This window comes from Rhea pennata, chromosome 1 (assembly GCF_028389875.1).
Source record: "Rhea pennata isolate bPtePen1 chromosome 1, bPtePen1.pri, whole genome shotgun sequence".
Taxonomy (NCBI): Eukaryota; Metazoa; Chordata; class Aves; order Rheiformes; family Rheidae; genus Rhea; species Rhea pennata.
In genome coordinates, this window is record NC_084663.1 from 12854406 (window position 1) to 12881475 (window position 27070).

At 37.6% G+C, this 27070-nt stretch overlaps 1 protein-coding gene across 7 annotated transcripts in view; it reads left to right on the forward strand.

Annotated features, from left to right (window-relative positions):
• Positions 1–27070, forward strand: part of MAGI2 (membrane associated guanylate kinase, WW and PDZ domain containing 2) — a 749564-nt gene that overhangs the window by 426736 nt on the left and 295758 nt on the right. For all 7 annotated transcript variants that reach the window (XM_062581410.1, XM_062581437.1, XM_062581429.1 and 4 more), the window contains exon 3: positions 17492–17611. In XM_062581410.1, the coding sequence (XP_062437394.1) occupies positions 17492–17611 (120 nt within the window). The remainder of the gene's footprint in view (positions 1–17491; positions 17612–27070) is intronic.

Sequence of the window (27070 nt, forward strand, 5' to 3'; positions counted from 1 at the left end):
AAGGAATTGAAAGTAGAATTTACATCACCTGACTATGTTCCTGAGCTGAGTTTGTTTACACAGTACTTCTGTTTGCACCCATTTCGGAAGAGTCCTTTCACAACTTCAACTCTGGTTATTATAAGATGCTGACACATAATTGGACAGTTATCTTCTTTTGTGTAAACAGAAGAGAAACTTTCTTCTCCTCAGAATGGAATATATAGGTCCTAGGGTGTGATAATTAGTTAAATGTACTATAATTTGAAAGAACACTGTTGAAAAATTGAAATGAAATTACACTCAGTGTATTACAGATATCAACCTCAATGCTCTGTATTTTCTCAGAAACAAAAGGCTTTACATACATACAAAATGTTCAACTTAGACACTTTACTCTCTGAGCTCTGAAATTAATATTAGATTGTTGTACATTTCTCTGTCCTATCATCTGTAAATTCTTTAGAATTGCCTCAAAGGAGTGAGCAACCATGTCCCCCCCCCCCTTTTTTTTAATTGCAAAAATGGAAAGGCAGTTGTGGTATTGCATAGTGTAGATACAGGGCCATGAGGCTTAGATTCATCTCACTTAGTCTTCAGCACATACTGGAGGCTAGTAATTCAGGAGGAGGACATCCTGAATGTCTTCTGAGGTCAATGGAGAAGACAAATGGTCTCAATCTGACTGAAATCACCCTCCACTGAATATGGAGGAAGCATAGGATGTTAGGCTGGTCATATAGTACAGACCTGCATAGAACTGCGTCAGCCTTTTTAATGCCATGTGAAACGAGCTCAGTGTATAATAGCTATTGCTTTCAGGAGCTTGGAATTGGGATAGATCATACCGGTGAAGAACAACATAACAAATCTACTAAAGCTGAACAACCTCTTTCTTTTTTTTCTTTTTTTCTTTTTTTTTTCTTTTTTTTCTTTTTTGGACAAAAAATATTTAAGAAACCTCATCAAGGGCAACTGGAAGAATGATTATAGAAACTGAGGGCAAGTAACAAGGGAATGTTTTCCTAATATTACTGTAAGCATTTCAATGAAAACTTACATAACAAAAAAAGCAGAGGAACTTAAATGAAATCTGTGGAATCAGCTTGCAAGATGTGAGAATAAGCAATTTTCCTAAATTATCCCTTGAAAGTGTCACATTATGCTTCTAAATGTTGATTTTTCACTCTAATATGTGGAATCTCTCTGTACCTGTACAACCTTACTGCTGAAAATTGTACCGGTTTTCTGCTGTAGATGTTTTAGAAAGGAAGTGGGAGTGTTTGGTCTAGCATCAGTTGAATCAATTGCATTGAGTTGAGCTCTGCATACTTATGTTGGCTTAATAAAGTGTTGTTCAGAATATCTCCTGGAAGTCCGTGGTAATGTGTTAGACAGTAGTACCTCAGTTTTCCTTATATCACCAGAATTTCAGTTCTCTCCTGAGAGGGAAGAATAAATGGTTTTGGTAGCCAATGCACCGAGGACTACATTTAACAGTTGTCAGAAGCTCTGTTTCACCAAAGGTGAGCACAAGCAACTGGCAATTAGAACTGCTTGTTATTCGCCCATGTTGGAAAATTGGGCAGCTATCAACTGTCTCAGGAGGTCACAAGAACAGAGGTGAGACTAGAAGGATCATAGAATCATAGAATCATATAATCAGTAAGGCTGGAAGGGACCTCTGGAGATCATCTAGTCCAACCCCCGTGCTAAGCAGGGTCACCTACAGCATGGTAGATGGGGTTGCATCCAGGTGGGCCTTCAAGATCTCCAGAGAAGGAGACTCCACCACCTCTCTGGGCAACCTGTGCCAGTGCTCCGTCACTCTCACAGTGAAGAAATTCCCCCTCACGGTCAGGCAGAACTTCCTGTGCTCCAATTTCTGCCCATTGCCTCTTGTCCTGTCACACGGGACAACTGAAAGGAGTTTGTCCCCGTCCTCTTGACACCCTCCCTTCAGGTACTTGTACACTTTGATCAGATCCCCCCTCAGTCTTCTCTTCCCCAGGCTAAACAGGCCCAGCTCTCACAGCTGTTCCTCATAGGGCAGGTGCTCCAGCCCTCTCATCATCTTCATAGCCCTACGCTGGACTCTCTCCAGTAGCTCCAGGTCTCTCTTGTCCTGGGGAGCCCAGGGCTGGACACAGTACTTGAGATGAGGCCTCCCCAGGGCTGAGTAGAGGGGCAGGATCACCTCCCTCAACCTGCTGGCAACACTCTTCCTAATGCACCCCAGGAGACCATTGGCTTTCTTGGCCACAAGGGCACATTGCTGGCTCATGGTCAATTTGTCATCCACTAGCACTCCCAGGTCCTTCTCTGTAGAGCTGCTCTCCAGAAGGTCAGCCCCCAGCTTGTACTGGTGCCTAGGGTTATTTCTCCCTAGCTGCAGGACTCTGCACTTGCCCTTGTTGAACCCCAGGAGGTTCCTGTCCTTGCAGCTCTCCAGCCTGTCCAGGTCTCTCAGAATGGCAGCGCAGCCCTCAGGGGTATCAGCCACTCCTCCCAGCTTGGTAGCATCAGCAAACTTGCTGAGGAGGCACTCTGTCCCCTCCTCCAGGTCGTTGATGAACAAGTTGAACAGGATGGGACCCAGTCCTGAGCCCTGGGGGACACCACTAGCGACAGGCCTCCAACTAGACTCCAGGCCACTGATGATGACCCTGTGAGCTCTGCCTTTCAGTCAGTTCTCAATCTAGCTCACTGTCCACTCGTCCAACCCACACTTCCTGAGCTTCTCTGGAAGGATGTTATGGGAGACAGTGTCAAAAGCCTTGCTGAAGTCAAGGTACACGACGTCCACGGCTCTCCCCTCATCTACCCAGCCAGTCATTCCATCATAGAAGGCTATCATCAGACTGATTAAGCAGAATTTCCCCTTGATGAATCCATGCTGGCTACTCCTGATCACCTTCTTTTCCTCCATATGCCTAGAGATGACATTCAGAACGAGCTGTTCCGTCACCTTTGCCTTCTTGCCCTTTTTGAAGACTGGAGTGACACTGGCTTTCTTCCAGTCCTCAGGCAATCAAAATCATACTCAAAAAACAGTGATTTAGGTCTATTAGGGCTACTATGTGTAATGGAAATAAGAACACATAGACAGTAAAAAAATACAGATTGTGTTGTATTTGTTTCATGAAGTTGCTTTCTTTTGAAGAGAAACCATTCAGACCACAGCTCAGCTAATGATAAGCTAGTCTGGCATAAAGATTTCTAAAAATGTAGTGTGTGAACATTAGCCATGCTTCATGACAAGTGAAGATTTAAATTAACAGAAGCAGCTATTTATCAGAGAAGATATGTATATCATGTACACCACTTTCAGTAAATTGAAAAATTCACCATAGATTACCACTATTTAATACAGTTACACTTCTACATACTAAGATAAAGGGACCACTGTATCAACAGCCTGTGATGCCAGGAAAAAAAAAAGGCATATAGATTTGCAGCAGAGAAATGATTAGTACGAAGAAAAGCAATAGCTGTACTGTGCATAGCAATGCAGAGTTCATGAACGGAACTTTGAAGAAACAGAAATGCTAAGATGATTAAAAGGAATGAAATGCACATTAGTAAATTCTAATAGAAGAAATATTCACATTCTCTCTTGGTTGGGGAGGTAAAATCATTGACTATCCTAAAAATAGTCATTTCATGCAATTCAAATCTTTGATACTATTAGAACTACAAATTCTTACGTAGTTAGTAATTATTTCCACAAAAATAAAAGTAGTATAATTGCACATGCCTTAGTTTCATATAGGTACTTTTAATTTACTAAGTTATCAAAAGTCTGCAGCAGAGGCAACAACCAGTTCTTGCTTGTTTGATGGAAAATGAGTGAAATTAAGTCATCTCTAGTGACTAGTGAATTGAATCAGGGTTGATTATTAGAACTCATCATATTAGAAAATGAAGTTTCACTATAGATGAAAGTCAGCAACTTTAATTATTCAACCAGAGTAAAACCTTGCCACTCAGCAATAATGTTTCTTTCTGCACTGCTGAATACAGAAAGGTATCAAAGTCACGCTGTGAGATCGAAGTCTTCTGGGTTGTCCGAAGCCCTCCTCTGTCCATATGTAACCTTCTGCTTTTGTGTTCCACTGGAAAAATTAAATTGTCCATTATTTGGAGTGTTTATACTTTACAAAATGACCTTCACTAATGCTGTAGTTACACTTCAGAATTAATATGTGTAGGAGATAAGAATAGCAGTGGGATTACCTGCATTCAAAATTACATGTGACATTTCTTTCCTCACCTTCACTATATTTGACTCCTTTGAAGTTAAATCTAAGCTTTTTTTTATCTTCAGAAGAAGAATGAACAAGGTTTTTTTAATTTCTTTTAGAAACTTGAAGATAGTCACAATACCTAAATCTGCAGTAGGCATTTTAATGCCTGTGAATATACTATAAAATAATGATTCCTGTAAAAATAATTTATGCAATTCATTATTGAGGAATGGGGATTTTTTTTTGTTAATGTGAGCTAAGCTGAGAATAGCTTTTTTTCATAAGTGATGGAAAGAAATCTGTTTCAAGTAGTTGGGATTTTTTGTAGGGGGTCATGTTCTGGGGGAAATCATTTAGTATAAAAACTAAGATGTTCTCAAAATACATTTCTGAATAACATAGTAAAAGTGCTCTGACAATGGGTTCATTTCTCTCAAAGGAGGAGAGTGTATTTTCTGTATCACTGTTTTAAAATGTAGTTTAGAAGTACTGAACTATTGTATTTCCCTGGAATTTACTGCATAAGTTCATAGTTCAGTCAAAAATTTATCGTCTATGAGAAACAGTCAATGAAGAAGAGCAACAGAAAGGCTTCTACCAAGGACTCTACATAACTATTGTGTATATCCTAGTTTTGCTCTTTGCAATGAAACTAAGAGGAAGAGGGAGGGGAAAAGATGCTTTCTGTTACTCTAGAAGCAGCCTAGAAACATGTGCTTGTTATGTCGCGTATGTGAGAGGTGCCGCATTTGATAGCCTGTGACTTTCATGTCAGAAATCTACTTCTCCATGGATGGACAAAGCATGAGCTGCTGTTGGAAGCAGCACACAGCATGAATTCTCAAATTTGCTCAAAGCATTCCTGCAGTATGTTGTGGGATCTCACAGTTAGAAGTCCTGTCTAATATTGATGGGATCCCTACTGAGTCAATACAGTTGCCTGCATCTCTTCTCATCTTTTGCTGTGGTGTCTGGATGGCAGTTGGCCATTAGGAGTTTTAGTTGTGAAGCTTCTGGTGATGTTACATACAGTATTGTACAGCCACTCAATTCTTTGAACCCTGTTCATTCAAAATGAGTACAACAGTGTGTGCTATTACATATGAAGGTGTTTTGTCACTAAACTGAGGTTTAATCCACCTGCTTGGTGAATGGGGCAGAGATTTGGCTATAGGTGTCAACTTCTGGGATGAAAGCTAAGGACTACAACTATTCGAGCCATCTATGGACAAGAAAATGGAGAAAACCTAATAATTTGCAACTCTCTTTGGCCATTCTTGTAGTTTTCCAAAGTACTTTTTGATTCTGAAGAGATGAGCTCTTGACTGGCTCATGCTCCCATGTCTTATTGGATAGATACTGTTCTGACGTAGATTAAGACGTAACTGTGAAAATTATGAAAACTGAATCTTAGACTTGTGTTGAAAGGTCATCCCATTCTAAGTATTGATTTTTATCATTCATATGTATCAACTAGGTTCCCTGTTTTAAGTGTAAACTTCCCTCATCTTTCTGTATGTTATTTACCCTAATCAGTGTGTATTCTTTAAAATCCTATTATTATTCCATACTATTAATTCATTAACTTTCTTGTATTATTAACATAGACTTCCAAAACAACTGAGGTGATTTTGGCTTGGGAATCCATCTGTGGACAGTTTCTGTGGTAGTCTTTGCAACAGTTGTCTTTTAATGCATCTCAAAGTAGGACTGGATTGAATAAAACAAAATTAATTAGTAAATATTTTGAGTGATTTAGTAGCAACTGCTAACAGTTTAGCTTATACTTTTAAAATATGCTGTTAAGTAGACATTATACAGTATGGCTGGCTCCATAAGAATGAATTTAGAGTGAATAAGGTTAACTATATTTTTCAGTTTAAAAGTTATTATAGCAGGTAGTGCAGAATACTTCCAATGTACTTTAGGGTCAGTGTATAATTTAAGTAGATTCTTAAATTCTCTGTAATAGCATGTACAAGTAGCCTAACAAAAATCATCCATAACAGTTGGTTTGTAATGTTAAAAAAATTGACCAGTCAAAAAGTAGGTTCTGCTGTTGACATTGGTACTGTTGACCCTTATTCCAGCTGCAATGTGTTTCCGTGATGTTTGAAAGTACAATATAATAACATGCAGCCGTAAATACATATTTTGTGATCATAGTTTATTTTAACAAACTATACCAAATCTTGTTTTGTAATATTTCCACTGGTAACTTAGCGTACAACCAGTTGGATCTTCAATAGGAATAACAGAGTTGCTAGCACTAGACAGAAATTTGTGTGTAATACCTAACTGCTTAGAAGACTTAAAAATGCCTACAACCTACTATACAAGCAATTCTTTAACTACATTATCTTTCTTCTTGAAGAGCTGCAGGAAAAAATCAGATATTTCCCAGAAAAGGCTTTGGTCTTCCATAGATCTTAAGAAACCATCTTCTAATTAAGCTGTTCTAGTTGTAGAAGGCATTTTGCATGTAATTAGCTGTATCTTTATTTTATTAGTAACATCAAATATCTCTGTCTAGATCTCATTAGTTGGAAGCTTTTATAAATCTGGAGGAATATATGAAAACATAAATGCTCATGCAAGCATGTTTCTCTCACCATGCCCTAATCCATCGCTTGTTTCCTCGGATAGTTCGCTTGTGCACGTATATTCACTTCTATTTAAAATCTTGCTGTTTATCATTGGACTAAAAGTATGTGTGGGTGTAAACAAATCTCTGTGCAGTGGGAGTCAGTGTCTAAACTTCAAAAGGGGGTGCAGATGTGTCATCATATTTTAGTGTACCTGAAAGAGTTGAAATCCATGGAAGAGCAACACTAAATGTCTTTAAAACATGTACAGAAAATAACCTTGGATTTGCATATCTTGGGTATTCCATGAGTGGATTTTCAAATTCTGGTTCAGAGATGTCTCTTTAGAGCAATTTACTGCTTTCTTTTATATCTCCCTGATCATGGTATTTTATTTTACAATAAGCCAGAAAGATAAACTGATACTGAGAAAGTGGGAAATACCACAGAGACATTTGCTAAGACATTAACATGTTTTATGAAGGAAATCCCAATATATTATAGAGCTTTCTGTTAGGTTCACAGAATCACACAGAATGCTTAACAAAAAAAGTTTTTTCTAATGTTCAGGTAGAACTTCCTGTGCTTCAATTTCTGCCCATTGCCTCTTGTCCTGTCACATGGGACAACTGAAAAGAGTTTGTCAGACCCCCTCAGTCTTCTCTTCCCCAGGCTAAACAGACCCAGCTCTCACAGCCGTACCTCATAGGGCAGGTGCTCCAGCCCTCTGATCACCTTCGTAGCCCTACACTGGACTCTCTCCAGTAGCTCCAGGTCTCTCTTGTCCTGGGGAGCCCAGGACTGGACACAGGACTCGAGATGAGGCCTCCCCAGGGCTGAGTAGAGGGGCAGGATCACCTCCCTCAACCTGCTGGCAACACTCTTCCTAATGCACCCCAGGAGACCATTGGCTTTCTTGGCCACAAGGGCACGTTACCAGCTGGGAGTCCACTAGGACTCCCAGGTCCTTCTCTGCAGAGCTGCTTTGCAATTAGCTTTGAAAAGAATTGAGACAATGGTGCAGAATTTGGAATGATTCATACCTGATTTTGCTCTTTTTTTCATCTTTTTCAGTTTGAAAGTACTGAACATCACATCAGGCACTTAACTAACCTCTATATGAACTACATTCCTAAATGCCAAAAGAATACCCATAATTTCCAAGTTTCAGATTTTCCAGGAATTATTTAGACAACATTTTAAATGTTTATGAAATCTACATTAACAACAAATTTTCTGATTGTTTTTACAAGTATCTTCTGCAATCTTCCATGCATAATTTGACACAAAGTATTCACACTTCTCTCTTACTGGCTTTTATCTCTGAAGTATATTAACGTAGCATTTTAAAAAGTACTCCTGGCAATAACAATAAAAGATACTTTATTTGCCCAAAGCTGTCCTGGCAATGAAACTTCTACAGATAGGCTTACTGCTGGGTCAGAGTCGTTCTTTAAGTTCTCTGCAGACCTAATGAGGAATTCACCAGCAGCAGGAAAGTGACCCAATTCACACTGTGATTACTGGTCAATGAGTCATATGGCTTTGCAGAAGAAACATCCAGTGTATCAGTGCCTGTCCCAAGATAACAGCATGCAAGTGCAATAGATCTGATCCTCAGCTGGTGTAATGGGTAGTTCTGGATATATCATAGTGCATTTTATAGAAAACTTTTCAAATTTCTATCTCAGCTGATAGATCTTGGGTGCTATATTCCTTGTCCCCCAGTGGCCTTGCTGGTTCCTGTCATCTTCTCCTAATTATTTATTAGCTTTACACTTCATAAATTACCAAAAAAACCCACCTTCCTTCCTACCACCAGCACTCCACCACCAAAACTATTGTCAGACCCATCTCCTGATTTAACTTTGCTATTCAGCTCTAATATGACTAATTTTTGCAAAATATAAATGATCTTTGGAGCTGTTTTTATGTATATTGTACAGTGTCAATCACATTGCATGGAAAACAGAAAACAAATAGAAAACTCAGATTGTGTTTAATAGGAAGCTACTGAATATATATTTAATCTGAAAAGAGGTGTTTCAAAGACTATGTAAATCTGGAGTGTAATAACCCTGCTAACCACTAGGCAGGAGTTTATCTAGTTTATCTAATGCACATGCCTCAAGTTTTGAAGAAGTGACATTTTAAAGAACGACATGCTGAATACATGTTCTCTCCAAATAAAGGGCATGCTTATCTCTTACTCTATGTATAGTAGGTCTCAAATCAGGAAGTTACTACAACTCCTTTGCACTATAAAGTATAAAATACATTGTCCCAGGAATTTTAAGATATTATAGAACCTGGGAGGTCAAAATAGCATAGAGTCCCTTAAAACTATGTTTTACAATCTTACATTTTACTTCTTTAGGAAAGATCAAAACATGATAAACTTAATCACATTGATCCCAATGTACATTAGAAACTATCAATAGTAAGGATTAGGCTTTTTTATTTAAGAGTTTGTTTTATTATGATCCAAATCCATTGCCCACGCAGTGAAAAATTTCCAACTGACTTCAGTGGACACTGGATTGAGTCATCTAATTCATCTATTATTTCTACTAAAATCAAAATATATTAATGGTATACAGGGAATGGAAAATGTATTTTATTATTCATCCTTATTTTATTAATCTTATTTTAAAACTTATTTTATTAATCACCCACTAATGAAAGTAATAGTTCTGTGGTGAAGTGTGATCAAGTGTGTTTCCCTTTCTACAAAAGCTTGGATCAGAAAATTCTGGAGATAGAAAAAAAGAAACACTCTTTTTTTTTTCCAAATAGTGTCTGATTTATCGCTCCATGGAAGCTGTAACATTATTTATAGTGGTGCAGTCTCACAACGCAGCAACTGCTAAGTGCCCGGCTTTGCTTCATTGTGGAGAATTTAGCTGCTTTGCTAGTGGGGTTTGGAATAATTAACCTGGAGCTCTTCTTCAGAAATACATTTGCTAGCACCCTCCTTATTAATGGAGCTGGAAACTATTTCCCCCTGAAAAATGTTTTCAGGAATCTGGGATTTGGTCCTCTGCTTCTGAAATTATTTTTTATAGGAATGCATCAGAGAAATTGCTGGTACTGCGTAATTAAAAATATGAAAGAAACCTTGGTTTTCATAACGCTTGGCAAGAAGGGGCTTATGGCATTGTGTTTTATGTTGTTGTTACAAGAAATATCATAAACACTTGGAGCTTCCTGGCTTGTAGTACATCTAAAATCACTTTACTTGAAAACGATGTTTAGTATTCTCTTCAGCTGGGAATTCAGTAGATCAAGATGAAGGTGGTGTTTCTCTGTTTTATGCAGTTAGTAATTGGACAAGATAGGTGTAATATTCCATATATTCTAGTTCCTCACAGTAGTATTGTCCCTGAATAATTTGGCAAACAAACAAAAGAGCTAATTAAACACTGCCGAAATTTTCCGAGGCAAAATGTGCACAAGGTTATGACCTTGAAGGGCTCAGCTGAAGTTTATTAAAGATTAGCAGTCTGTGTCTGCAGGAGGGATCCCTCTAGCTATTGTAATTTATGACAGCCTGGCATACCGCTTTCCACAGCAAGCTGTTGTACAATGCAGAATTACAGAACAAATTGACTATAGGATGTGTAGTAAAGTGGCCTTGTATATTAAGTATCTTTTTGTCTTTATGTTCATGTTACCTGTGGAACAAATAAGCACATTAAGGTCCTATTTTCTTTGATATGTTTGGAAAAATGAATTGAGGAATAGTCATTATGCAAAAGGGTGGTAGGTTTTTACAAAGCTTGTGGCAAAAACATGCCTCCGTTTTTGTACTTACCTAGTGCAATAGGAATCAATCTGTGATTAGTGCTACTAGATCTAAATGTAAATACAGCTAAATAATAGTGAAGATGTTTGGATAAAAAAGAGGTATGTCATGTTTGCGCCTAACTTGCAATGAAGAAGGTTAATATAGATATTTATAATATGCCTAGAAGCTCAGAGCATTTAAACCTCTGCATAAAGTTTGTGAGTAGGTACTGGACCGTAGGAACTAAGGCCTTTATTTCTACTTTTCTGCGCACCATATAGACTGCACAGGAACACTAGGAATGTAATACGACCTTTGTAAAGCAGCCAAAGACCATAAGACATGGGTTATTTACTGTGCAAGGTGAAATGTTCTTGAAAATATGTGTATTGTAAGTATAGAACACCATCTAGTATTTACTATCTTTCTGAAGCCACAGTTCTGGGGGGTTTAATTAACATTCATATTCCAATCATATCACTTAAATAAATGTGTTTGTCTTCCTATCATGCATAACTACATGGAGTTAGCAATAAAATAAATATTGAGAGAGCACCTTTCTTGAAAGCAGCAGTGAGGCAAAGACTATGAAAACGCAGTGTTTCTGAGAAGCAGAAATATTTGTGGAAGTCAAACCGAGTCTCTTGTTCATATATAAGCACTAAGTAATATGTTGAAATGATATACTTAGATACTGAGATTTAAAAAAATAGACATATAAATTCCTGGTGTACCAATTGTGCCTGTTCTCCTGCCTATATAAATTAGTTTTGGAGCTTTTCAGTGGAGTTTTTCCACTGTTAACAATTCTAAAATTTTTTACTAAGAAATTTGGATTGAACTCTTCTTGAACCGAAGAGTTTTTCCAGTGGGCTCTAGTAGTCAATGTAAAGCTAAAATGATAAATGTTAGTAACTGTTTCATAAACTCATATTAGCAGTGTTTCAGAAATACTTTATTGCTATTAAATTAACACATTCCCTTTCTTGTTTATTGCAAAGATTTCTTAGATGTCTGAATTTATACCCCCTGAGTCCCTTAAGTTCATTTAAAAGAAAAATGCACTTTCAAAGGCTGTTCATATAAACACCACCTTTTTCCTCGCCAGAAGCATAGTGTCATCATATAACAAGCCATTAAACTTGGAAAGCCTGCACTGAAATATGGTATGTCCTATTTCTCTTTTGGTGCAGAAGAAGAAACAAGCAGCAAAGGTCTTTTTTTGAAAACATGTGCCACATAGTTTAAGTATCCCTAAATTGTAGCAGGTACTCATTCTGAAGTTATGATAAATACAGATGGAGTAGTCACTCAGGGAATGACCTCAGTGTTTTATATGAGAGCAAACAGATGAACAATGTAATTGCGCACTGCCTTTATATAATCATCACAGTCAAGATTAACCTCTGGTATTGGAATATTAACTGCCATGAAATACCTTAACATACTTTCTTACTATCAGAATTGAAAATGAGGGTGACTTTATCATGAGCAATATTAAAACTTGTTCTTCCTTCGTATTTTCTTCTATTTCTTTGCTATGTATGTTTTCGGATATTCATAGCTCTGCATGTAACATTGCTTGTGAAAACAGTTTTGCCTTTTGGATTTTCGATACCTCACTAGGCCAAGTGATGTGGTTTGCTTTAGATCCTGGTTTATCATTTCAGATTAAGTTTCCTGATCATATGCAAGATCCTTTGCCATGGCATAGTTTTTGTCTGTCAAACTGTAAAAGTTTTTAAAAACTAGAGTGATCAGAACTGAATTTTTTTGAGTGATTGAATTAGTGAAATGATGGCCAGTTCAGAACAAGTCAAGGAAAAAAGGTTTAAGGAGCAAAATAAGAAGCTTAAAGCTGCTTTTAACTGAAAGTCTTGTAGCCAAGATCTCTCCTAAACTGCTCCTCTATGCCCCTGGGTGACTCACTCTTCTTCTTCACTGACAGATAGAAGCAGATACAAAAAGTCAGTGAAATTTACCTTGAAACCACTGTGGAAAGATTGCATGCCATTAATGTTGATGCTGTTGTCAGGCTTGTAGGTAAAAAGAAGCTCCTGAAGGCCTATGCTATGAAATGCTGTAAGCACTCATCCTCATGAAGGCAGAGAGAGTCAGAGTCAGTCCAGATTTTGTGGACCAAGTGCCTCAGTTTCTAAAGCACCTACAGGTGTGACAGCACACACTTCTTGAGGCTCAGTCATGGTTACCAGTAAGCTATTCTTTGCATATCTTCTGTTTAACAGGGACAATAATATTTATGGCCATTGCCATAAATATACATAGTGCAAATATACCACGCTGGCTTTTATCCTGCAAGATCTAAAAGTATCATGTTCTTTCATTATGGAATTCAAAGATTATTTTTTCCTATGTTACCATGGTAACAAAATGGTAACTAGGTTCCTATGTTCATTTTACATTAATAAAAGACTAAACATTGTAAGCAGTAGCAAGTATGTCTTGTTCAACCTTATTCCTCTATAATAAGATATGTTGTATTGCTGTAAAAACATAAGGCTTGGAATCAATCTTTTGTTTTAATTCTTGAATAACTGTGGCTTTTAGGGCTGTTCTTTAATATGAATATAGTTAGAGGCCAGATAGATAGTTAGAGGGCCAGATCTACTGAGAAAAGTAATTCTACTTTAGTTTAAAAGCAGTGAAAGAGAAAAAATGCCCATGATCTGCAAGATGCCTATATATAAGGCAATGCTCAAATGTTCAGTGTTCAAATCTTGAAGGATATTTAAAATTCTTCATTAATTGCCTCTAAATATTAACATTTTATCACCTTCACATTGCTATAGTGCTTACAGAAAGATATAAAGGAAACAGACAACAGCAACTCACTTTGTCCAGAGTGAAGTAGTAAAACAGCCTATTATTACTGTGTGTCTATTAGCCAGGGAATTTTAATCATTTGCAATATCTCAGGTCCTCCAGGCTGAGGGAATGAGAACAGATGCAGGAGGGAAATGAAATTCAGGAAAATTTTGCCAAAGGCTATAAAGTTCTGGTAGGGATGGACACTACTGTACTTGGGGAAAGAGTCACCCTGAATATGTGCAACTTGTTACTGTAGTTTGCTCTTAACTCCCATTTTCTGGAGGAAGGAAGTGGTTGATAGCTTATAGGATACAACCCTAGGTATACTTTATAGGGGTTGCTACCTTATAAAGTACAACCTTAGGGATGCTGTATAGAGATTCATACCTTATAGACCTCATGGAGCAGACTACTTAAGGATTTTATGAAAACAGTGTGGAACAGTTTGTGTCACCCATGTGAGTGACAATATTACCTTATGGCATTGTAGGGTAGACATATCAGGTACAGGTAGAACTGGCAAGAAATTTTCTAGAAAATCTGTTCTTCCTTAAAAATGTTCATTTGCATAATTTTCCAATTTCAATTCAGATAGCATCAGAAATGATTTCTCATCTCCATTCTGTGATTTCTACTTAATCTATGGGGCAAGAAAAATGGAAAAAGACATACTGTGGAATCACCACTAGCTATTTAGTCATGTAGGAAAATAGATGGGAAACTCAAGGAGACTAAATTAGTAAGCTGCTGTACAGCAGTACACGAGTAATACTAAAGTGAAGTTTTTGTTCTTTCTGTTTTGCCACAAAAATCTATTGTTTTCATCTTAAAGCAGAATAGGGAACTATCAAAAATAGTTGAAAATCTCAACAAATCTCACAGTGTAATAGAACAAGATAATATTTACATTACCCAAACTAAATGCAAGGGATCTCATGACTTCTTTACACATAGGGATGGTGATATACAAGTTGAATGGAGAACAGACTAGAGTTAAGCTAGAGTTAAGCTCTATGTGTTAAGGATTCAGTTAGTCTACATTTGAAACATGCATTTAATTTGAACTAGGGAAAACAAATTAGACAGAATGTTCGGTTCATAGTGCAAGGCATATGAGCACATTCTCATATATACTCCATATTTGAAAGAACATGACTAAGTCATACCCCTGAGGACAGACAGGTCTGGTCTTTGACGTCCAATTTCAGAAAGAGATTGAGAATTTAAAAGCCACTCCATGACAATTTTCCATTCAAAGCATGGCTAACTTCCACATTTTGTTTTGCCTATATTTATGTCTGGGTTCCTCAAAAATTGTTATCTATTGGTAATCCCAATTTGCCACATAAAAAATTACTGCAGAAACAGTAAGTTTCTAATGTGCAGTCTTCTTCCTGATGCTCTGTCTAGAAAAAACATAACCTTGATGTACCAAGAGATACAACTCTTGCCAATAGACTTTGGGAATAAAAACTTCCTGATAGAGAGGAGTCAGAAATTCCTCACAAGAGAGCATGAGGATGAAATATCAGATGCCTGTGCTGTTAAAAGAGCTCATGGGAGCTCAGAGGGCTTGACAGAATTCCTGTGCTTCTGAGCAGTTATCACAAGAGTTTGATATCTTTGAGGATGCAGCTCGACCCCTATTGGTCATATTTTCCATGGGGAGTAAATTCAGCCTGCTTATGGACACCCAAATGCCTGAGTGTTTTGGAAATAGAACCATATCCTTCCTGAAACACGATAGTAATTGTCCTAAAAAAGTCATCTCTGTAAATACGAAATACTCAGAAATCAGCTGCCAAATAGGAAGAGTTTTACTTTTAAATGTTGCAATGAAATGAAAAAGGAATCAAAATCAGACCAGTAAAAGAAAGTGTCTTACAGATTTATCCAACTGTATTCCTGATGGTGGAATTACTGGAGGCATGGGACTGAGGTTCATTATGGCTCCTTTCTGTCATCAGGATAAATTGGCAGTTCTAATGTGCTGTTCATCTCACCAAAGTCTCCACTGGATCTAGCTGAAGGGAGGGATTCCGTATGAAATTAAGATACCTACATTTTAGGGCTTGATTCAGTTGCCTAAATACAGGAATCTAGTGCTACTTGAAATGCCTCGCCTAGCTTCCAGCTCAGTTGCAGAAGGGTGTGGGTTCCCGCTTGTCCTTTGTCACATCTGCTAGCCTCATGAGGAATTCTGAGATCTCCAAGGTACCTCAAATAGCACTAGACATCAATATATGGCCAACAGGATTGAGCTCTTAGTGGCTAGTCAGCTGAGTAGTTCTCTTCCTTACACCATTGATGAGATCTCTATTGACTTTAATAGGAGTTTGGACACATATCATACTTGTAGATGACTACACTTAATTTTCTTAATTTTACACAGAATCACATGCAAGATGACTCATCATGGTTAATTGCATATGTCTGCAGAACAGACATCAAAAGGTAGATGAAATGAGTCCTGTGATAGGTGACTTGAATAGATGCCTGAACCAATACTGCATAATATAGGATTCACAGTGCAGTGTTTAAGGTAGCGAGTGAATAACTAAGAAAGAGGCAGCATCCTTTTGCACAATATCATAATGTTAAAACATTTGTTCAGGAAGGGAAAAACCTATTTTTTAGCCAGTTCCCAATATTAATGATCTTGAAACCAAACCTGAAGAGTGTGATGTAATCACTACAATATTGATAAAGAATTAATTAAGATGTTTCAAACACTCTGAGGCCAATGAGGACTTAAAAGTCTGGTTTCTCATTTCCAAATGTAGTTTTGTGATGTATTGTGTCCAGTTCCGGGCTCCCCAGGACAAGAGAGACTGGAGCTACTGGAGAGAGTCCAGCATAGGGCTACGAAGATGATCAGAGGGCTGGAGCACCTGACCTAGGAGGAACGGCTGCGAGAGCTGGGCCTCTTCAGCCTGGGGAAAAGAAGACTGAGGGGGGATCTTATCAATGTGTACAAGTACCTGAAGGGAGGGTGTCAAGGGGATGGGGACAAACTCTTTTCAGTTGTCCCATGTGACAGGACAAGAGGCAATGGGCAGAAATTGAAGCACAGGAAGTTCCGCCTGACCGTGAGGGGGAATTTCTTCCCTGTGAGAGTGACGGAGCACTGGAACAGGTTGCCCAGAGAGGTGGTGGAGTCTCCTTCTCTGGAGATCTTGAAGGCCCGCCTGGATGCAACCCTGTCTACCATGCTCTAGGTGACCCTGCTGAGCAGGGAGGTTGGACTAGATGATCTCCAGAGGTCCCTTCCAACTTTACCGATTCTATGATTTCATGCTTTCAGTCAAAGTAGGAATAGCCTGAACTCAACAAATTGGGCCACTCTAGGAACTTTGGTCAAATTTAGATGCTTCAGTGTTTTAACATCTGAACTTCTCCTAGCTAAGGTGAATTCACTTCTGGATGTGTGTGAAATACTGTCTGTTAGCAATTAGGGAATTTTGTCATCCAGAGATGACAATAGAGCCAATGACTAAATTTAAGCACCTTTGCAATCCGACAGCATGGTTAGCAGATCTGAATCACTCACTTGCTTAAACATATCCATTTGTAATGGCATTTAAGTCCACTTTAGGCACTGAAACAAGCTGTGTGAATATAACTCTTATAAATTTACTCCTAGATTTATTATTCTATATAATAAACAAACATGTAAAAGAGCATGAAACAGAATATTTGTAGACAAAACTTTGTCTAGAGCTGTAGAAAATACACCTCAAACAAAGACTAATATTACATATGAATGCCTCATCTCAGTGAGGGTCACAGAATAAAAGAATAGCAGTATGATGCATTTCCATTAGTCAGGCTAGATAACCTGAGCCCAAATAACATCTAGCTCATCCTTACAGATGCATCTGATAATAGAGCTCAGCTTCTACAGATGTAGCTATATGCCTTTGAAAGACATCCTCAAAAGGAAAATATGGCATATGTTATATTGTATAAACATTTAGTTTACTCTATAAATTCTCCAAAATGTTCCAAAAGTTTATTCTACTTTTAGTTCTTGTGCTTGACTATGTCTTTCCATTTATTAATAGGCACCACAAGGCCACATAAGGAGGGAGAGGTCCCTGGTGTGGACTATATTTTCATCACAGTTGAAGATTTTATGGAATTGGAGAAAAGTGGTGCTCTCTTGGAAAGTGGAACATATGAAGGTAAGCACACTTTCACTGCTAAATCTGTCTCATGCTTCCATTATGGTTTTTTTTTTCCTAAATTTATAGAATTGCACTGGGACATCCCATTACAAATGTGTCATTACTCCTGTTATCAGAACTTAGTGAAGAGTTGGCAATGATGAAAATATTTTCATATTTAAAAGCTAAATGCAGATGGGTTCATTGTAGTTTTAGTGTATTAGACTAGCTAAGAGAAACAGAGTAATACATTGCAGTTACAAGAAAGAAACAAAAAACACTTGCTCCTTATGCCAAATACTTGAGGAAATTTCCACAAAATTTAAGCAAATAACTGCATTTCTACAACAGAAATCAGTTGTAAAGCTGATGCTTTTCTTCTAAATGTGTGGTACACAGTGTTCCTGCAAATACCGATGTGTATCAGAGGTTGAAAAAGCACTATATAAGCAAAACAGGAAGGTTTTGTGTTTTCGTGTCTTAAGGGCTTTGTAAATTATTGAAATTAATGCATTCATTTTGTAATATGACAAAGCAATAGCTGTTGTAAGGGCTGTATTAGAAAATGTGTGTTTATGGGGCAAAGAGCTAGCACCCCAGTGCAGAACAGGAGAGGGAAAAAGAACTACCTGATCATTTCTGTGATTTCAAACATTTTCCAAATCACAGCTATCCTGGAAGCTGAACTACTATGAACTGAAGGGCAGTTATACAGCATGGCACTGAAATAAAACTAGAAACTGTGCTACACTTTTTTAAGCCACATTCTTCTTAGAAATACGTTAGTATTTAAGTTAACTGAATAATGGATGGATCCTTTTATTGTTAATCTTGAAGCAAAATTGCAGGCAACATCCTTTATATGAAAAATATGACCCATGCATATAAGAATACCTGGGTGAATAGAACTATTTATAGGAAATATCCCTGCATTTTTAATTTGTAGTAGAAAAAGCAATGAAGACCTTTATTTTTCCTGACTTTGTCCCTATCAAGGAAAGCATCTGAAGATAAATAAGGAGCTATTTACACTTAAGAAAATCATTAGCCGTGTTATAAATAGCAGGAAAGAAGGTAATTCTTTCTCACCTAATCAGCACAAAGTACCCATTGGAAAGTAAATAAATTTTCATGAAGAGTTGTATCAATACAGACATTGTAACAAAGAAGATTTCCATTAAAGAAGGTCAATAACAGGAAAATGTATCTTCTTTTCTTTCCTCCTTTTCCCCCATAGTCTGACACCTAGTGGAAGAAGTTAGATGAACATTAATACAAGATCAACACCAACTATTATATTTATCAGACATTCAATGAATATTAAGCCTTTCTTGAAAAGATCTTTTTGTTAACTTAGGTGTTTGAAAGAGCATTAGTACAAGTCTGTCATTGCTTGACCATGTAATTTCACTTGTTTGTCACAAGTTTGTAGAGATTGAACTGCTAGTTTAAATTAATTCACAATGTTGTTATGTCCCTTGGGGGATACTGAGAGGTGTCTTTTAATACCAGCTACCAGAGCTGAGTGGACAGCAAGGTGAAATGTTGGTTGGGGAAGGCTGCATAACTCCTTAAGCCTTCTGAGAACCTACCTGAAGAAAGGGCCAAAGTCATAACTACACAATATCCATCACATCAGTCTCTGATCACAGATGACAAGTTCACTGAAGTCAAAAAGTCATAAACCAAAGGCAGACCGAAATAAACTCAACAAACCAGTTTTGCACAGATCCTGTCTTTGATGCCCAGGCTTGCCAATCAGCAGATCTGCATTTTGAGAAATAGTAGATAATATATTAGCTACCTATCTGTTATGGCAGATAATAAATAGTGTATGAGAAAATAGACCTGGTTTATAGATGCTGTATTTTCTGTTCCCGTTCAGAGACTTCTGGCAGTACCCTTACTTACCTAAGTGATATGCCCCATTTACCTGAGTAATCCCTCATGACTGTAGTACCTTCTTCAGGGAAGGATTTTGGTATTCAGTCACAAGCTTTTCTGAGCATGCTAAGTCTTCAGTGATTGTCTTGCTTATGACAGTTGTACCCACCAGGGCAAATAGATTTCCAATCCCTCCCATTCCCATGAGAAGATGATTTCAGAATCCTTCCCTAGATCGACGACTCATGTATCATGCTTGTTGAAAGAGATGTATTGTCTTTGTCCTTATCAGCACTGGTCATTAGGTCTCTGAGAAAAATCGATCTTTTTAATGATTCTCAGAGTTAATAGATTGGTTTGCACTTTTTTTTTTCCTTGAAAATATCATACTGTATTTAGTTATGTTTCTCTCATTCGGTCAGTCCAATCTGACCCTCTAACTGTGGTCAGTATGTATCTGTCTCTAACAGGAAAATGTTTTTAAAAAAGGGACTTCTTACTAACCTGAGATAAAAAGAGAAACTCTGTGTAGACACAGGTATTGGCTTTCACTACTTCTTGAATATAAGGATTGACTTGGTCAATTTACCTTCTACTCTACGAATTTCAAGGAGAATCAGAAACATGCTGGTAATGCAGAGGAGAAAGAGGCCAAGTGGAGACTTCCATGATGCATACTGTTCGTACTGTTCAGTATAGTATTCAGTGTAGTGTTAGAAGCAGAGAAAATTTTGAGAAAATGAAAAATGAGAATTTTGAGAAATGAGAAAAATACCCAATGATTCTAGTTAGGAACTTTTTGATCTGTTGCAAGGAAATAATAGTCATGGTTTTATCCATAGCAGATTATAATCTAAAAGTGAAACTGTCATATATTTTCAGGGATTGCTTCTCTGACAATACTATATACTTCTTTCTTCTGAAGCACGTGCTATTTTTGAGTTCTAAATAGATTTTGAGTTATAACAGTTTCAGAATTAAAAATAGGATGCTCTGTAACTTCACTACTCGGGCTGTGAGATATGCCTTTGTCTGCCACTTTTGTGACAACTGTAAATGACTGCAACATTCCAAAGTCTTGTACAAAAACAGTAGTATATTCATGATAAAACAGTATAGACTGCATTTTTTATGGATTTTGCAAATATTATTTTTATTTAGTCTCAGTATGACAAAACCCCTGACTATTTTTGACCTTTTCTTTTTGAACGACTGCTGGAAAGACTACACGATCTTCATAGATTAGGATTTTTAAAAAAATACATAAACGGTTGCTGCATGTTTTGTTCCTCTCCTGTGATAAAGCAGAATGAAAGAATAAATTGTAGAAGCCTTGCTTCCACTGAACTTAATGGTGCAAATCACATTGACTTCAGTGAGATTGTTTCCGAGTTCTGAATTTGTTATAAAATTCCAGTGAATTCTACCAATGTATTCCTACTTGGAGAAGAGGGATTTATTTGATGTACCCCACATTCATTTGTTTAGAGGAATCTTTATAACAGCTCAGCCAAATCCTGAAGATTTTACTTTGTTTTTCCATAGTAAAACTCCAATTTACTCTACTGATTTAAGAAATCATGATTTGGCTCAGATTGATAACATGTTTGGAAATAGAGTATATTTCTGACACAGATTTTGGGTAAGGTAAAATAATGACATTTTTGTAACAGAAGAGGAAATATTTCTTCACAGAATTAAAGCCATTAATTTCTTAAGCAGACTGATGTAACACAGAAGAACATCCCCCAACAAAATAATCCAAGTTCCTTTTCCAGTTCTGGAGTGCAGTCAGATTTCACTCCAGAGTACAATGGCCAGGTGATCTTTGAATTGTTACACTATGAACAAATCAATAAAATACAGGAAGATATAATTGTGATAAAAAGACAGACCCTATATATGTGTGCGGTGTCTTTCACCACTTCACAAATAGAAGGGTTGACTCAATATAATGTCTCCTCTCTGATAGGTTAAAACTTGTATGGAGAATGTTCATGGATCACTGACTTCACAGACCATTCCTATCTCCTTATTATATCAGCGAAACTTCTTAGCCAGCGTATCAGTAGACTGAAAATGTATTTAAAATATATGTTTATATTTAGATTTTATATTTTTATATGTATTTAAAATATATATTTATTATATATTATATATTTAATATAATATCTATATATAGGCAAAAATTGAAGCACAGGAAGTTCTGGCTAAACGTGAGGGGGAATTTCTTCCCTGGGAGAGTGACGGAGCACTGGACCAGGTTGCCCAGAGAGGTTGTGGAGTCTCCTTCTCTGGAGATCTTGAAGGCCCGCCTGGATGCAACCCTGCCTACCATGCTCTAGGTGACCCTGCTGAGCAGGGAGGTTGGACTAGATGATCTCCAGAGGTCCCTTCCAACCTTACCCATTCTGTCATTCTCTGATATGCTGGGTAAGAATACTAATGCTCATAAACAACAAGAGCGTCAATATTTTTTCCAAAAAAACCAGACATAGTAAATACTTGATTGAAAGTTATTGCTGTAAGACATCCTTATGAAGCATTAGTAAGAGCTGAAGAGCCCTGCATGCTATGAGTAGAATTTCCTTTTAAAACTAAAATATACAGTAGCAGTACTAGAACTAATAGGATTTTTTCAATGTATAAATACTTTATGAAAAAGCAACATGTTGATTATCTGTAGGAACATAAATGTGTTTCAAATATACAACAGCAAGAGGGATTTTAACAGTGTGGAATTCTATAGGAAAATTTCCTATATATAATTCAATATATATAATTCAAACATAGGAAAATTTGTTCAAATCTATAAAGGATGCAGGAAAATTATGAAAATAAGCAAAATTAATTAGCACAATGATGTACCATGTAAAGCTTTTTTAGCAAGTTTTTGTTTACTTCTGAAAACCTCTATAAAAATATTTTAGGAAATACTCATAATTTGCTATTAATATAAGAATAGTTCTTAATTTTATCCCGTGAAAAGTAATCTTTTTAGTTACTGTGACATTAATTTTATGAAAAATCCACTTTTTATTGTTTGTTTGGAATTATCCAAAGTTATCTCTTAAATCACTGCTTAAGATTTAAAGTTAGCTGAAGAACTTACGTGATCATGGACTTTTCCTGGGCCCACTGAAGTCCACTAAATGCAGTGGTAAAATTCCATTTGGCTTAAATGGAGACAGGATTTCACCCATATTTTCTGGCTGGTTTAGTATTATGGCAGAAGGCTGAGTGTTAGCTGAAATTTCCTTATTAATCCGGAACTCCGAATTAGTAAGTCCTTTAAAAAAATGGTGAGTACATTCCTTCAGTAAAACCTGAATGTTCTATATTTCTTGTGTTTTTGAGGAAACAAAACTTTCAGTTGTTGTAGGAACAGTTTTAAAGTGTTAGATTATGTGTTTTTGGTTGTATCATCATTATTCAGCTCTCCTGGGGAAGTGAACGTGGGTTGAAGCTGAGGTCTTGCTGATGGCTCCCTTCCCACGCACTTACAAATGGGCAGCACTGGGAGGTGTTTTGAGTCCATTCATCTGAGAGGGCTGGAGGGGCCTAAAAATAAACATCCTGCCAAGGAAACATTAAGTTTTGTATAGGCCTTCACTCACTGCCATCTCCCAAGCCAAATTTAGCCTGTGCAGAGGCAAAATTCAACAGAACTTTCTGTTCAGCTAATGTCTTGTCAATAGATATCTAATTTTACTATCTTGCAAATCTGAAGTATGACTTGAGGACTGGTCCACAAAGGCATGGAGTTTTCAACTTCTGCATTGCAGTCACAATGATTTTAAAACCATTCTACTAGAGAGAGTCCAGTGTAGGGCCACGAAGATGATCCGAGGGCTGGAGCACCTGCCCTATGAGGAGCTGGGCCTGTTCAGCCTGGAGAAGAGAAGATTGAGGGGGGATCTGATCAATGTGGATAAGCATCTGAAAAAATGGAGGGTGTCAGGGGGACAGGGACAAACTCTTTTCAGTTGTCCTATGTGACAGGACAAGAGGCAATGGGCAGAAATTGAAGCACAGGAAGTTCTGGCTAAACGTGAGGGGGAATTTCTTCCCTGGGAGAGTGATGGAGCACTGAACCAGGTTGCCCAGAGAGGTTGTGGAGTCTCCTTCTCTGGAGGTATTCAAACCCCACCTAGATGCAATCCTCTCTACCATGCTCTAGGTGACCCTGCTGAGCAGGGAGGTTGGACTAGATGATCTCCAGAGGTCCCTTCCAACCTTACTGATTCTATGATTCTATGACTCTGTGATTCTATGATAAGGAATTAGTGCTTGATTCCAGTGGGTTTGATTCCATTTTGCCATATAACAAGATATAAAAAATTCACAATTCACACCACTTATTCTATACAGCGTTTCATGAGCAGAACTTTCTGAGCACTGTATAGTAAAGGATTAGACAGGAAATGAAACAAAAAGATGATAAAATACTACCTTCTTAAGACACAGTAGCTAATTAAATATTCTGATTTAAAATGGGAAGCAAAAGGATCGTAGGGTAAGCTAGATATGGATAAAAGTATGTCGTCCTTCAAAAGCCATATCTTTTAAGAGCAGAAAGTGTTTCAAGGGCATGGAGAAATAGAATGAGATACTTTATAGTGAGGGTAAGATTCCCATTGAAAGTGCTTCTCAAAGTGGTGGCTTCCATAGCATTATCAGGCCTACTACTCACCATCATATCCAGAGAAAGTGTAAATGTGTATATATCACTGATACAGTCAAAATATAAAAGAATAAATCTTAAATATAGTTAGTGATTTCAGAGTCTGATTAAGTTCTGTATTGCTGTGACTTTACAGACTTTTTTGTTTCTTCCCCTTATCCTTGAGGCAGAGGAAGGAGCTGATTTTCATTCTCATCATTAAATATGAAGTACAAAGCACTGTTGATTTATTTTCTAAAAAAATAAAGAGGGAAGCATAGCCCTCAAAAATGTAAATGCACAGAAGCTCAAAAATGTAATGCCAGTGGGTATATCAGAATATATAAGGAATCCTGTCTGCTTTTGTTAATGCATTTTGAGGCATTAAACATCACATTTGCTTCTTTTTTCAAGTTTATTTAAATACTCTGTCATCTTCTAGGGAAGTAGTAAGGAATCAAAATGCAATAAATATGATTTCATTTTTTGTAAGAAAAGCAGAGCTGCTTTTTAAAATTATAGTATTGAAATATAAAGGGTGAGTTTCATAACAACTTCTACAGTGTCTTTTTTAACTTCCTGAAATATAGCAATAGCGTGACAGATTGTGTCTTTCCTCCGTGTTCTGAATTGGAGGCTATATAAATGCTGATTATTTTAATAATTGGCATGCTTTGTGGTGTTTCTATCTTAGGAATTCAGCCCTCTGTCTTAGCTAGCACTCGCAGACAAGAACACTGGTGGTGTCAAAATACTAACCTGTTTTGATGCTGCTTGGCTGCGGTTATTGAGGCAGTTAGGTGAGGGCCCTTCCTAACATAGTCTCCTCACTCCTACCACTAGGTTCTCTTCTCTCTTTTTTGGAGAAAGCTCTGTAGTTCCACCCCAGCATGTCACCTGCAGCAGGTCACTGCCTCTCCACAGCAGAATAGTCACACTGCAGCAGAGCTGCTGGTCAGGTAAAGCTTAGAGATAGCTGAAACTGTAGACCATATCAACAGGCAAATATTATTCTTTCAGGAATATTTACAAATGAGAGCAAGCACTGACTTCCCCATGGTTCCTAACTGGATTCAGCTGAAAGGAAACCAATAGCCAATGCAATTGCCTTTGTCTCTAGAAGCGTCCTTCTGCTCACATCCCCTGCCCAGAAGATAGTTGTACCAACGACAACTAGGGGTAGACTTGATATGTGCACGTGTTGAGTAGGTTGTGATAGAGATGTGCTTGACTGGGCCACGATGCAGCCTGTTGCAAGGCTAAACTCCCTGCCTGGCCTGCCAGACAGCTCTGCTGCCTGCATACAGGGTGTTGGAAGGCCAGAACAATGTTTCTGATCATCCAAGGCTGCTGGCTGAGGCTCTAACTGTATCGGTGCAAATTGCTTCTTTCAGCCGGTTGTGTCGGGCAAAGGGCCAGAGGTTAGCCAATGTCACGCATGGCTTGGTAGAGCCCGTATATCTGCTGGGTAACACTGTTTAACTCAGCAGAAGTGTGCATGGACATTCAATTCATCTAATTGATTTTTTCTGTTGAGATTCTGTGGCTACTAGAAGCAACAACCTGTTGCCAGTTCAGGCTTGCTTTACACTGCATCAGCTGAAGAAATCAGCTGCAAGTGGATTCCCCAGGCACACAACACTTTGCTTGTGTGTGTTTCCAGGGTTCTGCGAGATGGAGGGCAGGAGCAAGTGGCACAGAGCACCCTGTTGTGTGAGTTTCTGAGCTCCATTAAGCCTTTCTGCTCAAACAGGTCCCCTGAAACAATTCTTATTTATAATTAAATAATTAAATTAAATTAAATTAATTAAATAATTAATTCAATGTACTTTATTTTATATCAATACTTAGATCAGCACCAAAGGGTTCTCAGCATCAGAGCAATCAAGAAATGACCTCAACTGATTCATCTTTTTTCCTGAGCTGTGTTGAACTTGTCTCAGCTCTGCTCAAGACATGCCCCATTCATTACAATTCTGTGCAGTTACTACCAGAAATGTATTAACAAACTGAAGTGTCCAGACAAAAGTAATGCAAATTACCAGGAGGGCTGCAGGGAATAAATTTAGAGAACTCATCAGATTGAGCTTTGTTGGCTAATGATTGAGAAGCTTAGAGAATTTAAAATGTCTGAAACCCACGGAAGAGCAAAGATTATTGAAAGTTGGGCAAATACGTAACCAGGGCTAATGTGATGTAGCTGAAAAAGATGAACAATTGGATTTAATGTTGGGAACAAATTTTCATATAGTGATGTGGATTAAATGTTAGACTAACCTCCAGAGGAGGAGACTGAAGTTCCATCTTTTAGGAAGTTTTAAAGCAATTACTAGCAGAAACATTGCTGCACTAGTGGAGGGATTAATTAAAGGCTGTACTATAGCATTGCCTACTTTAATGTAGTTTTTTACAAATGCTCTTTATGCAACATTAGATTTTTCTGTTTTTTTGTATAAGGCAGATCACAACCAGTTAATATGGGCATTACAGATACAATTCTAACTATATATCTAATATATACGTCAGTGTATATTGTGCTGTGTTAGTTTAAATGCAGATTGTATTAGAAAAATAATCTTAAATGCTGTACAGCCTGAGCTTGAAAGCAAATAAAGGCTTTAGCACTGATAAGGCACATTTGTCTGTAGGCATTACAAAAGATGTTAAAGACTTGAACATCTCAAATTACAAATCATAATGATGTGTCATTGCTTCAGAGAAATGTTTAGCTACGATGCTCAGTTACAGAGTTTTCCATTTTTTATATATCACTGGAAACACACAATATTCATTATATCCAGTTTACATGTATTTATCATGCTGTTACCTCCATCTGAAGTTCTTCTGAATATTATATCCTCTTCAGCACCACACATTCATGATTGTGATACTCCACATTTTTCTGTTTCAGCTGAAGAAAGATCACCTCC